This window comes from Nematostella vectensis, chromosome 10, assembly GCF_932526225.1.
Source record: "Nematostella vectensis chromosome 10, jaNemVect1.1, whole genome shotgun sequence".
Classification (NCBI taxonomy): Eukaryota; Metazoa; Cnidaria; class Anthozoa; order Actiniaria; family Edwardsiidae; genus Nematostella; species Nematostella vectensis.
Genome location: NC_064043.1, coordinates 2,440,862 through 2,454,941, shown reverse-complemented (window position 1 = coordinate 2,454,941; position 14,080 = coordinate 2,440,862). Strand labels below are relative to the sequence as shown.

The following is a 14,080-nucleotide window of genomic DNA, read 5'->3' as shown; positions in this document are numbered from 1 at the left end:
CCCCCCCTTGGGCCGCCAAAAAAGTGGGTCATTTCTTAATGTGGGATCGTTGAATACTTTTTATTTTCCATATATGATTATGACTACGAACCCCACCCACACTCCTTCCCTTCAGCCAATCCTGGGTTCGCGCCTGTTTCTACATTCTAATTCTTCTGGCTGGATATGCAATACAAGATTCCTTGTTGCTTGGTCAAGTAATTGGTCCGCAAATTATAATTCTTTTTTTTGTTTGTCCACAGTACAGGTCTCTGTACACACAATAATTTTAATGTCAAACAGAGGATCATGAAATAACAGGAAACGAAAGTATGTTTTTTGCCTTTCACCAATTCTCAGGTGACGTACAAAAACTTCCCCGTAACACTACGTGACGTGAAGCTTCCTGCGTGAAACGTGATCTCATCGCGTGAACAGTGCGGCATGTAGTTCTTTACAAACTGCTGAATCTGATAATGCCTCCATAACTCCGAAGCCTCCACGGATAATTGTTACGAGCTCCGAATCCTTGCCGAAGGCTCTCCGAGTGTTATCTTGAGCACCATCGATGGTAGCGGTATGGATTACGGCCTGACGGAGCACCTGTCGATCACAAACCAGGTTTAAAATCATTGCGTAGTAAAAGAAGAAATTGCTATCGAATATTCTGATTAGATGTGAGTCCTATGCCATAAAATATGTCTCGAATTGCTTTTAATGACAAATAAGCTTTGTTTTGCCAAAACTCGCGTACAAAATAGCGCGTTTATGGTATAGCTATCAACCAAATCGCCCCTTTCTTCTAAAGCAGAAATTCTGTTAAGTGAGATACTATTCTCATTCCCCGAGGGTGGTAACCTAAGAGAGAGTTTGGCGACTGTAGTGCGAAATGAGTGGTATAACCAGATAGGTTAGATCCTTCCTCTGGTTCACCTACCTTGTTGTTGCTGAGGCTGGTTCGGCGCTGACCAAATCCATCGGGACTGGAAGAAATAATAAACATTGTTTTCTTTCCTTTTTTTACAGTTACATTTTCTTGGCTACTATGATGAGAACGCTCAAGCTGGGAGCGCTTATTGTAGTAGGCTGGGAGGCCAGGGGCGAGGCCAGGGGGTGGCCCGGGGGCCGCCCCCCCCCCCCCCCCCCCCCTCTTCTGGCAACCAAAAATACAGTAAATTTATAAGAAATTGTCTAAAATACAGGGCCCCCTCCTGTTAAAAACCTGGCTACGCTGCTGGAGAAGAAGCGCTTGTTGGCGATGGAACGTTTACTTGGGGTTTAAGAGTGAGTGGGTATTGGGAGGAGGATCTTTTAGATAATCATATACCTGATCAGATTTTTTCGGTGAATTAAAACAATGTCGATCGACCACCCCTTTGTTATTGTTTATCATTAAAAATACAACGGTTTTATCGCAAGTAAACTTCAAAATAACAATCTACGAATGAATTCTGGTAAATTATTGCCAATATTTGATTGAAAATATCTTGGATAACTCTTGAATACTCGCTTCAATTGGCAAATGGATTTGGGTGCTTTGTGTGACTCGGCATTGAACGGGATCATAATAAAGGGGCGTGATTGAATTTCCTTACCGTATCGGGGTAATTGTACGTGTTTCTCATCTGCGGATGAGGGTTGTTCTTCCTATGACGCGAGTATGGGACCACAAAGGGAAGGGTCAGCGGTTTCTGTGACTGGAAGTGTTGCTTGTACGTTGTATCGTTAAATCGATAATCAATAGGAGCGTAATTGGTCGACTCTGGCCTAAAAACACACAAGACAGTAATTTGTACCAAAAACTAAGAAACAAGTAAGGGCATACCAAGCCTTCAATAGCAGAATAACCTTCGTGGCTATGTGAATGGCTGGGTATTTCTTATATTTAATTCTAAATAATGTATGTTAAACACCAAGATTGTTAAATTTGTATAGCATTATTAAGGGTTTAGCTAAGCCACAATTAGCCTGGAAGCTGTGAAGACTCACCAATCACACAGGGGTCACATAATTAATCGTAAAATGAGTTATGCTTTAGGGAGTATAAACAATGACACGACGCATGGACAAAAACTCTGAGAAAACGAAATATCTTGCACTTATTAAACGAGAACCTGTACGTTAATGTTAAGTAAACTTTGCAGGATAGTTCCGGCAAAATGTGTCATTCCATGGTAAATTCTAAGGCGCTTTCGAAACCCAGGGATTTTTCTAGGCTGTGTTGCCATTGGCAACATAGCCACTGTGCGTGAGGAAAGGAACACTCAAAACAATAAATAAAATTTATAACTAACCTTGTTGGCGAAGGTGGCGGTCTGTAGCGGCCTTGAAAGTCATTATTATACTTTGTGTCATACATGTGGGAGAAGGAATAAGGCTTGAAGGCGGGTTGATACAAGGCAGAGAGAGATGTAAGTCGTGCGGATCTTACAGCGCCGTGTCTGCCATGGTAGCTGGCTCTTTCGTCAAGCACGGCTAAAAGAAAGACAATAAAACACTAATTTAGAATCACGTATGGACTCAACGTACTGTGATATGAGAGTGATATTCTTGTATTTTCTAGTAGTTACCTGTTGAACCTCTAGACTCTAATGGTCTCTGGTTTTGCTCTGTTGTTCGAAGTCTTTGAGCTGTAGTCGTGGGTCGCTGCGGTTCGCTTTGTGAAGGTGGCGGTATGCTGTCATATTCCTTCATTTCAAGAAGTTGAGCTCCGAAAGAAACCTGGTTATGTCTTCTTTGTATATTTTGATATATTATATATTGGCAGGCGCGATCTACAACTCAAAAAAATAAGAAGATTTTGAGGAAAGCCTTTCAGACATTTCGTCTGACTTTGTTTCGTGGCTAAGGTCTGTTTACAAGAATGTCATGGATGATTGACCTAGAAGGGCAATTTCCATACGAAATTCGATACATTTACTTCTTCATCTACAAATCTATCGAGAAAAAAATGAATAAAATTGGAATCGATTGGCAAAGGTATCAGGGCTTCTTTATGTACAAAAAAACGAGAATAGTGAAAAAAAAACACACATTTATATTTCAACTTTCAAAAAATGACAGTTAAGTTTGCTCTGAATGGGTTTCCTGTGCGTGTAACCTATCCCAGCATGCTTTGTGTTTCAAAAAATGGCGGCGAGCCTAAGCGACATCCAGAACGAAGAGTTTGAAAATAGCTGCTTGTTTTTGAACGATGAAGATGGATCACCGATCCTATTCTACATCACTCCTGGCCCTCTCAAAAAACGCCTCAAAACTTTGATCGAGGTAATCACTTGGGAAACTGATATAAAAACAAGCTTTACCTCAACAGCCATCAATGTGTTGTCAATTTTCCGTTGCATTGGACATTACTTTCTTGCTTCCACTTAACCCTCTAGATCATTGCTGTTCGCTTGGTTTTGCGTGTCGAATATTGTATTATACTTGCTGTGCACAAGGAATGTTGAAGTTTAACGTAAACAACGCGAAAACAAGACGAATCACGAGAAAGATTCAACAAAGAACGTCGACACAAGCTAAAGCACTAGATCGTTCTAATACAATTTACATCCATCCATATTGTTGTGCTAGGTTCGTGGAGGCATAGTAAGCAGCAAAATAACTCCTGGAGTTGACACAATATTGTGAGTATATCTGTGTGAATTTGCTCTCTGTATTTATAATAATAATGATAATAATAATAACGATCGTTTATTATCAACTTTGCAGTATGTACACTGAATTACAGTGGCGGTCAGAAAACACTCTTATAACATTAATAGCATTATGCATATCGCACAGTGGCAAGATTGTTGAATCTATTTGTGCGCCCTTTGGGCATTTGAGGGCGCTGCAGCCCTGATCTAAGGGAGTACCCGTGGCTTATTGGTATTCCCCTTGGAATTACATCACTGAGAGGTTTGACACCCTTAGCCTTTGTAACAAATGCAGCCAGATAATCTGTTATACTTACTTAGTCTGTAGTGTTTTGATATTTTAAAAACCATTTTACAGGCTTCAAGAGTCTTCAAAGGATAAGCCGTTGCTTGATGGATATACATCTTCTGAGTATATTAATGACTGTATCCACAAGAATGAATTGCTGAACATCAAACCATACCAGTGAGTAGACACTTGTAACCACAGGTAGACCAAGCTTTTTGATTGTCTGCATTTATAATATATAGATTTAGGCACTGCCTAAAAGCGGAGCCAGCATGACTTTTTTCAGCATAAACTTGTCTAGAACCCCCCTTCCCTGCACTTTCATTATGCATCATGTTCCACCACCCACAAAAACGGCACCATATGTAAAACATATAAAGATTGCATGTTCTATAAATACTGCAATTATTATTAAGGTACTTGCACCGGCAAAAAATGATGGCGTGCAATTAAAAAAAATCCTACTCAAGTGGTTTTGGATAAGCATCTATTTTTCTAATATTTTCTGATATTTTAAATTTTTTTTAATTGCTCTATTTTCTCCGCCAAAAAAATTGTTAAAAAAACTCCCACTCGATTCTTTGTTTTATCATAGTAATTGAATATTGCTAAAAAAAATTCTTTTTATTATCAAAAGCGTAGGTAAAAAATGCAAATATAGTGAAAAAAGGACACACACTATTTAATTCAATTAACACCTTCAGCTGTCAATCTCATCAACCACCCTTTTCCAAACTGATCTTTAGTATCTATTCTTTCTATATCTGTAGTCAGTTTTGATCAATTCCATGGCAGTTCAATTTTAAAACAAGCCCAAAATACCCCAAAAGTAGCCGGTGCTAGTACCTTAAAAGTGTCCTCCCAATCCTCCTAGGGAATACCTAGAACAAATTTTTTTTGTTCTAGGTAAAAAAAGTATTTATTGACATTACTAAGGATATCATTAACTAAACTATACTTGATAGACAACTGATAAGCAAAATAAATTTATGCTTTGATTAACAGAGAAGGCTTTCAGGTGTGAAGGAAGGTCATATTTATTTTAAAATGAGGATCAATTAAAGTTCCTCACAAAAAACTGGGTGCTATTTTATTCTCTTCAAAATTTAAAACAATAAACAAATACATATCAAATTCCTATACATTAAGTATATCAGCAAATCACACTATTATAGTGGATTTGAGGTAAAAGTACTCATTCCCTACCTGTACTGTACCAATTCCTTTTACTTCTTTAAAATTACTTTACTTAACTTGCAAATATAGGGCTTTATCATTTTCTTATTCTTGCGTAAGTTTTAAAGTAAGCAATTCAAATATTGGAAAAAATATATTTTACCTTCTCTCTTGTGCTTTAAAATGTAACTTTGCTAAGGGTCAATTAAAAGCACTCCAACATATTTAAACAACTTCTGAGTACATTATTTTATTATACAGTTAAGAACTACATATAAGAACCTAGAATAAACAGTCTGTTAACCTAAAATTATCAAATTAGAATCCTTTTTATAAAGCATCTATTTAGCCTATATTTGAAATAGGTTGAAATAGGAAAATTGATTTCTAAATAGTTTTAAATATGATCTAAAGGGATCATATAGGAGACCTGTTTTTGTTTTTCATGATTAATACTACCTCAATTACTTTACCATGAGTCATTGTAATAGCAAGAGACTATTTATAATAGTCAAAATGTCACTAACCACACATTATACAAGAACCTGTCAGGCTAACTTGGAAAAAAACTAGTTTTTTTTTTTACTTTTATAACTCTGGTTCATTTTTTAGAACAATTTTTCCATGAAAATATTATCTTACTTTTTGTTACTTTATATGTGTTTATTTTTGGTGACCTACATTAAATACCAATGCCTTATATGTACATCCTGCCCTGGGTCATGCCTCTTAGCCAGCAGCTTGTGTCTCAGCTTGATTTCAGAATCTCTGGCTGAGATTAACCTGAAGAAGTTTGGAGAAATGCATTTAAGAAAAAACTGGTAATTTGCTTACGATACAAATATTATACCACAAAAACCTAATTCATAAAACCTAAAACTGAAAATAGGATACAAATATTATACCCCAAAAACCTAATTCATTAAACCTAAAACTAAAAATAGGATGTGAAATTTTGCAATCAATAAAGCAAGATTTAGTATTTTGCTGTTACTGGAGTGCAAGAGTATGCCATAAATAATTAAATTCAAATTTATCTTCATAAACATTTCCCACCATGCTGAGAAAGCTTGCCAGAAACTGCTAGTGTTTGTGCATGTGACGAAAACGTGTTCTAAAGTGTGCCTCTCTTAACACTGGCATTTTTTAGTAGCTTTTATTTTAGCTTTATGGAGAAAATCATTCATAGCCAATATATGATGGTTTATCTTAAATTGGAACATTCGAAGGTTTGTGCTTTTTGTGCACTTAAGGATCATCTTGGGAGCTGAGCCTTTTATACTTCATTTGATTTGTTCTTTTCAGGGCCAGAGCAACTGAAAAAGCAGGGAAAAGTAAACTAGGTGCTGTTTCGTCATCAAATTCTACAAACATAGTAAAATCAACGTAAGTACTGCAACTTAACTATAAATATTGCTGTACATTAAACAGTTTGGCTTTGTTTTATAGATCAATCAGGAATTTGGTCACTTTTAGGTAAAAAGCATATTTGTAGAGGAATTATTTTTTCCCTCTTTCTTTAATATTCTCTCAAATTTTCCATCTCGAAATGAGGGGCTATAGGCTCTAAGACCCCCCCTGGCTAAGACCCCCCCCTGGCTATGATCCTTCTGAGTAAACCCTGGCAGTAAAATTTTAGAAACTTATTCAAACTATTTTTTGTTTGGCTCTAATTTGTTTTTGATTTGTATATGTAGATATTTTATAAATACATGCTGTATACACATGTTAAATAAGTTACAGTATATAAGAAAATATATTTGTCACCAAACTGCAAAAACTAAAGAGTACAATATGGAATTGAGTACAACTCCTTTCTAGGACTGGTGGGAGAGCAAAATACACGTATGAGGAGGACCAAGCCATCTTGGACTATGTGAAGCAGTATGCCTGCCCTGGCATCCCTGTTGGGGGCAATGTTCTCTGGAAACAAATGGAGAGAGAAAAGGTATCATCTTGTTTACTGTGCATTCAAGAAGACATGAAGGTGTTTACAGGGTTGTTGAGGACTGCACAATTTGTTATTAACCAAAGATCTGGCTCTTACTAGGTGTAAAGGTTATACTTTACTACATAGAAATATAACAAAATCATCTGTAAAGTGATTAAATTATTTCAACTAGGTGACAGGTCACTCATGGCAATCAATGCAATGCCGGTACAGGAAGATCCTCAGGCCAGTAGTCAGCAGGGTGAAGAAACCAAAGCGCCTTGACCTGTTTGTGACCAAGGCAAAGAAACCAGGTATGAATACTAAGATGCAGGGTGTAAAAAAATCACCACGCCTTGACCTGATGGTGTGGAAAGCAAAAAACCGGTAAGATCACTAAAATGCAAGGTGCAAAAACCACCCCTCCTATCGACCTGTTTGTGTATTTTCCTTTTTTATTCTGATATTCTGTACACTGAAGCATTCTTTCTCACTCTGGTGAATTTGAATTTTTGTATTTTATGTTAATTATCTTGAGAAAGCCTTTCAAGTTCTAAAGAAGTGTGATTTATTTCACGATTATAGTATAATATATCCTGTTTTATTTATAATTTATTTTCCTCTTAATTTCAGCCCTTTCTTCTTCGACTCGTCCAAAGCGTCTGTCCGCTCGGGTGTGTGCCACGCAGGTAAAATCGTACTTGGTCTCTAGTGAAAACTCTAGTGATGTTGATTCGGGCAGTGAACCTCAAGTGAAGAAAGAAGTCGGAAAGCGTACCAACACCATCGCTAATTCTACTGATGATGAGAAAATGATTAGACAGACTCCACGAAAGAACAGACCTCGATTTTTTGACACAACAGAACATTCGAAGTCAGATAGTGACTGCTATAGCAGTGGTAATGACAGTTACAATGATGGAGGACACACTAACCACACTTCATCTGCTCAAAAGAGGAAAATTATGCAGCAAACCAAATATCGCAAGGGGCTCGGCGATGCATCTCCTAATAAAAAGAAGCAGGCCTCCGTGGAAAGGGATGATGATGCTGATCAAGGTGCAGCCCCTGACGCTGCCGCTGTGGATGATGAAGATGACAGTCTTGAAGATGATGGCGATGAAGGCGGAGCTAATGTTGATCATAATGAAGTGATTAACTTGAAGGATGAAACTGAATTTGCCGACACGATTAACATGATCTTCAATAAGCTTCAGCAAATAGAGGTAAGGAGGTTAATAATCATTTCTAAAGCAACACGGGCTACCGTCCTCTTCCTTTCCCGATTTCCTGTTCCTTTTCCTTTTTCTTCACGCAGATTTTATCATGTGTGTGAGCACCTCCATTTGCTGCCTTCTCCATCTCCTCCGCTAGTTAAAACAGGCCTTTTAAATACCAAATAACGTGTGGCTTGTTTTGATAAAATCCCATATGATCAGTATAACGGTGAAACGTCACAGAAATAAACTAAGGTATTAGCCTGCAAGCCAGTCTGTCCTTTCGGGTCCCCAGTCCGTAATAATAATACACGCATTAGGCGCTCTCGGGTCCCCAGTCCGTAATAATAATACACGCAGTAGGCGCTCTCGGGTCCCCAGTCCGTAATAATAATACACGCATTAGGCGCTCTCGGGTCCCCAGTCCGTAATAATAATAATACACGCAGTAGGCGCTCTCGTGGGGTCAAGTTTCCCGCTAGGTCGAGTGAGCGCTTGGGGATCATACTTGTTGTTGTTCTCGTAGGATCTTCGGCGTAAGCACAACGTTTCAAGAGTAGAGGTGGTCAACGCCCTTCGTAAAGCAAGTGGATCAGTGAGTGAGGCCAGTCATGCTTTACAGTCATGTAAAGGAGCGAGTGATCCTGAAGAAGTTCTCCAGTCGAGTGAAGAAAAAGCGGGTAAGACCAACGAAGCTTCCCACCCATCCAAGAGAATGATTAAGACCAACGAGGCTTTACAGTCACCAATAAAAAGTAAAAGAGACGAAGTAAGTAGTAAAGTGAGTACTATCGAGGCCACGCAAGCACCCTGTGGAGGCGGTCAGTCCAACAAAGCTTTACGGTCACGTGAAAAGGCGGGTAAAGACAAGGAAGCTACACAATCGGCAAAAATAAGTGAAAGCTCTAACAAAGCTATCAAGTCGCCTTGGAAAGGAAGAAATGATAACGAAGATATCCACTCACCTTGCAAAGGAAAAATTGTCAGCGAAGATGTTAAGTCGCCCAGAAAAGGAAGAAATGTTATCAAAGCTTTCCAGTCACCAAAGAAAGGAAGTAAATCAAGCGAAGAGAGTGATAACCACGAAGCCACTAACTCACCCAAGAGAAAGAGTAAGACTAACGTAGCTATACTGTCACCTAAGAAAAGCGGTTCGACAAGCCACGCCTTGAGGCCAAGCAAGAGGGTACGTGAGCCATACGAGGCTCCACAGTTACGTAAAAGAAGACACGGAAACAAGACGGTGATAGGTTAGCAGACATAATATAATAATTTTATAATATTATAAGTTTATATTTTTATAAAGACCCTTTTGTTGTACTACTGACATTCCAGCACGCTGGAAGACCAGGCTAAAGACACTAGGTTTAGCCACGCCCTTGTAAACAGCTCCAGCATTGCTGACCAAAACAGTCAACATTTCTTACTCAGTTATGAGCCTGCAATGATGGCTTGTGCTTTTCGCACTAGGCGACAAGCATTAAACTTTACTCATATATTTTAATTGTGAATATTTTTATGAAACACCGGCCGATCCATTCAGGATCTTCGTGTTTTGAATGTTTTGGTGAACAAGCGATACACACTATTTGTTATTGATGCCATAAAAAATATTGTAGGGACCACATACTTAGTGTTCTAACAGTGTTCTAATACTAGACTGTAATGAAATAAGAGTTTTTCCAAGTATTTGTTGTGTAATATTGCCAACAGCCACACCCGCCACAATTGTAAATAAATCTGCTTTGATACCTAGTCCTTTATGGGAGATTGTGGCTCTGACTTAAAAGTCTATAAGCGGTTTCTCCTTTCTATAAGAGACTATAGGTTCATTAAAGATTCTAGCCGTATGAGGCTGAGATCCGTGATAAGTTGCCAGTTTTTTATAATAATCTTCAGAAGATTCTGTTTAGCCGGGTGGAACCTCATGACAAAATGTTTAGATTCGTTTATTAGATGCCATGTTTGCCTCAAAACGCATTTTGCCTGTCCGTGATTTCAACACTCGCCGTTATGTATGTTGTGAAATCGCGTAACCGTATCTAGAATAAGTTGCGGATTTCGGCTTAGAAGGTGGCAAGTGAGGAATTTGTTCTCAACGGACCTAGGCCATCTTCCTAGACACAAACCCTTCTTATAACTAAGAGGGTGGCAAGAGGAGAGAATGCGTGTACTGAAAAGTTTCAGTACGCTATGGACATCAAAGATATTTAAATCAATGAATCTTTCGCCCTTTTATAGACTTCTGATGAAGTAAATAAAGTGCGTAGTGTCTTTGAGATTACACTTTTGCTTGAGCGTTACATGCCGCAGAAATGGATCTACGGAGGACGATATACGCTAGACGTGGTTTATGAGGTGACAAAAACTTTAGGTGACATATTATATGTCTTTGTGGTGGAATTTGTCGTTCTTTAATGTTTCACGTCTATAGGAGCGTTGCTCGACCTGACATAAGCGCTTTCTTTGTGCATGTAAAGTTTCTTAGAGTTATTTAGGACATATCTGCAGTACAGCTCACTCCTGTTTTAATAGATTTCTTAAAATCAAACAGGAAGATTTGAGGCTGCCGAGAATCGCCACTGTAACTCGTAGAATTCAAAGTGCACTTTGGCTAAATCTGGCTTTTTCTGAGAGAGGGCTCGCTCATCTCGTCTAAGGTGCCTTCCGATGTCATCGTTTGATGAAAAATCGGCGGGCGGTTATAGCGTTTAAAAGACCGGTTTCGGACTCTTAATGAAGAGACCTTCGTCAGTTGTTTTTCGCTAGGTTGCTAATGAGGACTTCGTAAAGCATGCTCGATTAGCGGATGTAGGGACCACATACTTAGTGTTCTAACAGTGTTCTAATACTAGACTGTAATGAAATAAGAGTTTTTCCAAGTATTTTTCTAAATTGTACACTGGGTACCAGAGGCTCGAACTCCAAGCTTCACTCACGCACTCTCAAAGAGCCGCGCATCGTTCCCCGTAGCCAAGAGCCAAGACCGGCGTGACAGTAAACGAGTGAAGCTCGAGCCTCTAAAACAAGTATCAATTTCAGCATTAGACTACATCTTCTTAATATTGGCCAGCGTAATAAGCGAATAAGAGACTGGGAAAAGGGGACGAGATCAAGCACGTGCCTGGGTGTGGTCTTCGTGTCCGTGGCCCTTAAATTATGCTGTCTACATCGGCCACAGCTCTAGAAAAGAATAACACTGCTAGATATATTTGGGGCCTGATGCCTAAAACGCTGTCTACATCGGCCACACCTCTAGAAAAGAATAACACTGCTAGGTATATTTGGGGCCTGATGCCTAAAACGCTGTCTACATCGGCCACAGCTCTAGAAAAGAATAACACTGCTAGATATATTTGGGGCCTGATGCCTCAAACGCTGTCTACATCGGCCACAGCTCTAGAAAAGAATAACACTGCTAGATATATTTGGGGCCTGATGCCTAAAACGCTGTCTACATCGGCCACAGCTCTAGAAAAGAATAACACTGCTAGATATATTTGGGGCCTGATGCCTAAAACGCTGTCTACATCGGCCACACCTCTAGAAAAGAATAACACTGCTAGGTATATTTGGGGCCTGATGCCTAAAACGCTGTCTACATCGGCCACAGCTCTAGAAAAGAATAACACTGCTAGATATATTTGGGGCCTGATGCCTCAAACGCTGTCTACATCGGCCACAGCTCTAGAAAAGAATAACACTGCTAGGTATATTTGGGGCCTGATGCCTAAAACGCTGTCTACATCGGCCACAGCTCTAGAAAAGAATAACACTGCTAGATATATTTGGGGCCTGATGCCTAAAACGCTGTCTACATCGGCCACAGCTCTAGAAAAGAATAACACTGCTAGGTATATTTGGGGCCTGATGCCTAAAACGCTGTCTACATCGGCCACAGCTCTAGAAAAGAATAACACTGCTAGATGTATTTGGGGCCTGATGCCTAAAACGCTGTCTACATCGGCCACAGCTCTAGAAAAGAATAACACTGCTAGGTATATTTGGGGCCTGATGCCTAAAACGCTGTCTACATCGGCCACAGCTCTAGAAAAGAATAACACTGCTAGATATATTTGGGGCCTGATGCCTAAAACGCTGTCTACATCGGCCACAGCTCTAGAAAAGAATAACACTGCTAGGTATATTTGGGGCCTGATGCCTAAAACGCTGTCTACATCGGCCACAGCTCTAGAAAAGAATAACACTGCTAGATATATTTGGGGCCTGATGCCTAAAACGCTGTCTACATCGGCCACAGCTCTAGAAAAGAATAACACTGCTAGATATATTTGGGGCCTGATGCCTAAAACGCTGTCTACATCGGCCACAGCTCTAGAAAAGAATAACACTGCTAGGTATATTTGGGGCCTGATGCCTAAAACGCTGTCTACATCGGCCACAGCTCTAGAAAAGAATAACACTGCTAGATATATTTGGGGCCTGATGCCTAAAACGCTGTCTACATCGGCCACAGCTCTAGAAAAGAATAACACTGCTAGATATATTTGGGGCCTGATGCCTAAAACGCTGTCTACATCGGCCACAGCTCTAGAAAAGAATAACACTGCTAGATGTATTTGGGGCCTGATGCCTAAAACGCTGTCTACATCGGCCACAGCTCTAGAAAAGAATAACACTGCTAGATATATTTGGGGCCTGATGCCTAAAACGCTGTCTACATCGGCCACAGCTCTAGAAAAGAATAACACTGCTAGGTATATTTGGGGCCTGATGCCTAAAACGCTGTCTACATCGGCCACAGCTCTAGAAAAGAATAACACTGCTAGATATATTTGGGGCCTGATGCCTAAAACGCTGTCTACATCGGCCACAGCTCTAGAAAAGAATAACACTGCTAGATATATTTGGGGCCTGATGCCTCAAACGCTGTCTACATCGGCCACAGCTCTAGAAAAGAATAACACTGCTAGATGTATTTGGGGCCTGATGCCTCTAACGCTGTCTACATCGGCCACAGCTCTAGAAAAGAATAACACTGCTAGGTATATTTGGGGCCTGATGCCTAAAACGCTGGGGATGATGACGAGGATGCTGCCTGATCCCATCCTTAACAGGTGCCAGCTTTTCTTTCCGAAGTCAGTTGGTTTTTGTGTTACCCATAATTTAAAATACAAGAAAGTATTAGGCATTCTTGAACTTCAGTAGAACACTTGTTTAAGAAATTTACAACTTGATATTGTAAAAAAACTCTAATCAAACACATAAAATAAACTAATCAGAGCGCTTAGAAAAATAGAAGATGTCAATTTCATCCTAATTAGGTTATTGTATCTATATATAGCATCTGTCGGAGACCATTCGGAAGGCCCGTATCTATATATAGCATCTGTCGGAGACCATTCGGGATGCCCGTATCTATATATAGCATCTGACGGAGACCATTCAGAATGCCCGTATCTTTATATAGCATCTGACGGAGACCATTCGGAATTCCCGTATCTATATATAGCATCTGACGGAGACCATTCGGAATGCCCGTATCTATATATAGCATCTGACGGAGACCATTCGGGATGCCCGTATCTATATATAGCATCTGTCGGAGACCATTCGGAATGCCCGTATCTATATATAGCATCTGACGGAGACCATTCGGAATGCCCGTATCTATATATAGCATCTGTCGGAGACCATTCGGAATGCCCGTATCTATATATAGCATCTGACGGAGACCATTCAGAATGCCCTTGTCTATATATAGCATCTGTCGGAGACCATTCGGAATGCCCGTATCTATATATAGCATCTGACGGAGACCATTCTGAATGCCCATGCCTTTCTTTTCGTTTACAGTACTTTACAAAAATAAAGATAAGTTATCTCAATA

General features: G+C 39.7%; 2 protein-coding genes across 3 annotated transcripts; one reads left to right on the top strand and one right to left on the bottom strand.

Moving 5' to 3' along the window:
* Positions 1 to 35: 35 nt before the first annotated feature.
* On the bottom strand, positions 36 to 2,848 carry LOC5516453. Its single transcript, XM_001636528.3, has 5 exons — positions 2,550 to 2,848; positions 2,274 to 2,454; positions 1,575 to 1,746; positions 917 to 962; positions 36 to 582 (listed from the first exon to the last, which is right to left on the bottom strand). The coding sequence occupies exons 1-5, from the start codon at positions 2,671 to 2,673 to the stop codon at positions 530 to 532; spliced, it is 576 nt and encodes a 191-aa protein (XP_001636578.2). The 5' UTR covers positions 2,674 to 2,848; the 3' UTR covers positions 36 to 529.
* Positions 2,849 to 3,084: 236 nt separating this feature from the next.
* LOC5516505 (telomeric repeat-binding factor 2-interacting protein 1) lies at positions 3,085 to 13,486 on the top strand. 2 transcript variants are annotated; one of them, XR_007314034.1, is made up of 9 exons: positions 3,085 to 3,246; positions 3,553 to 3,605; positions 3,976 to 4,083; positions 6,388 to 6,468; positions 6,904 to 7,030; positions 7,206 to 7,326; positions 7,646 to 8,238; positions 8,756 to 9,855; positions 11,052 to 13,486. XR_007314034.1 is itself a non-coding variant. In XM_001636464.3 (8 exons), the coding sequence occupies exons 1-8, from the start codon at positions 3,109 to 3,111 to the stop codon at positions 9,482 to 9,484; spliced, it is 1,950 nt and encodes a 649-aa protein (XP_001636514.2). In that variant the 5' UTR covers positions 3,085 to 3,108; the 3' UTR covers positions 9,485 to 10,508. The 2 variants fall into 2 exon arrangements, 1 of the variants encoding a protein (XP_001636514.2); XM_001636464.3 differs by lacking the exon at positions 11,052 to 13,486 and having other exon boundaries at positions 8,756 to 10,508.
* Positions 13,487 to 14,080: the final 594 nt, after the last annotated feature.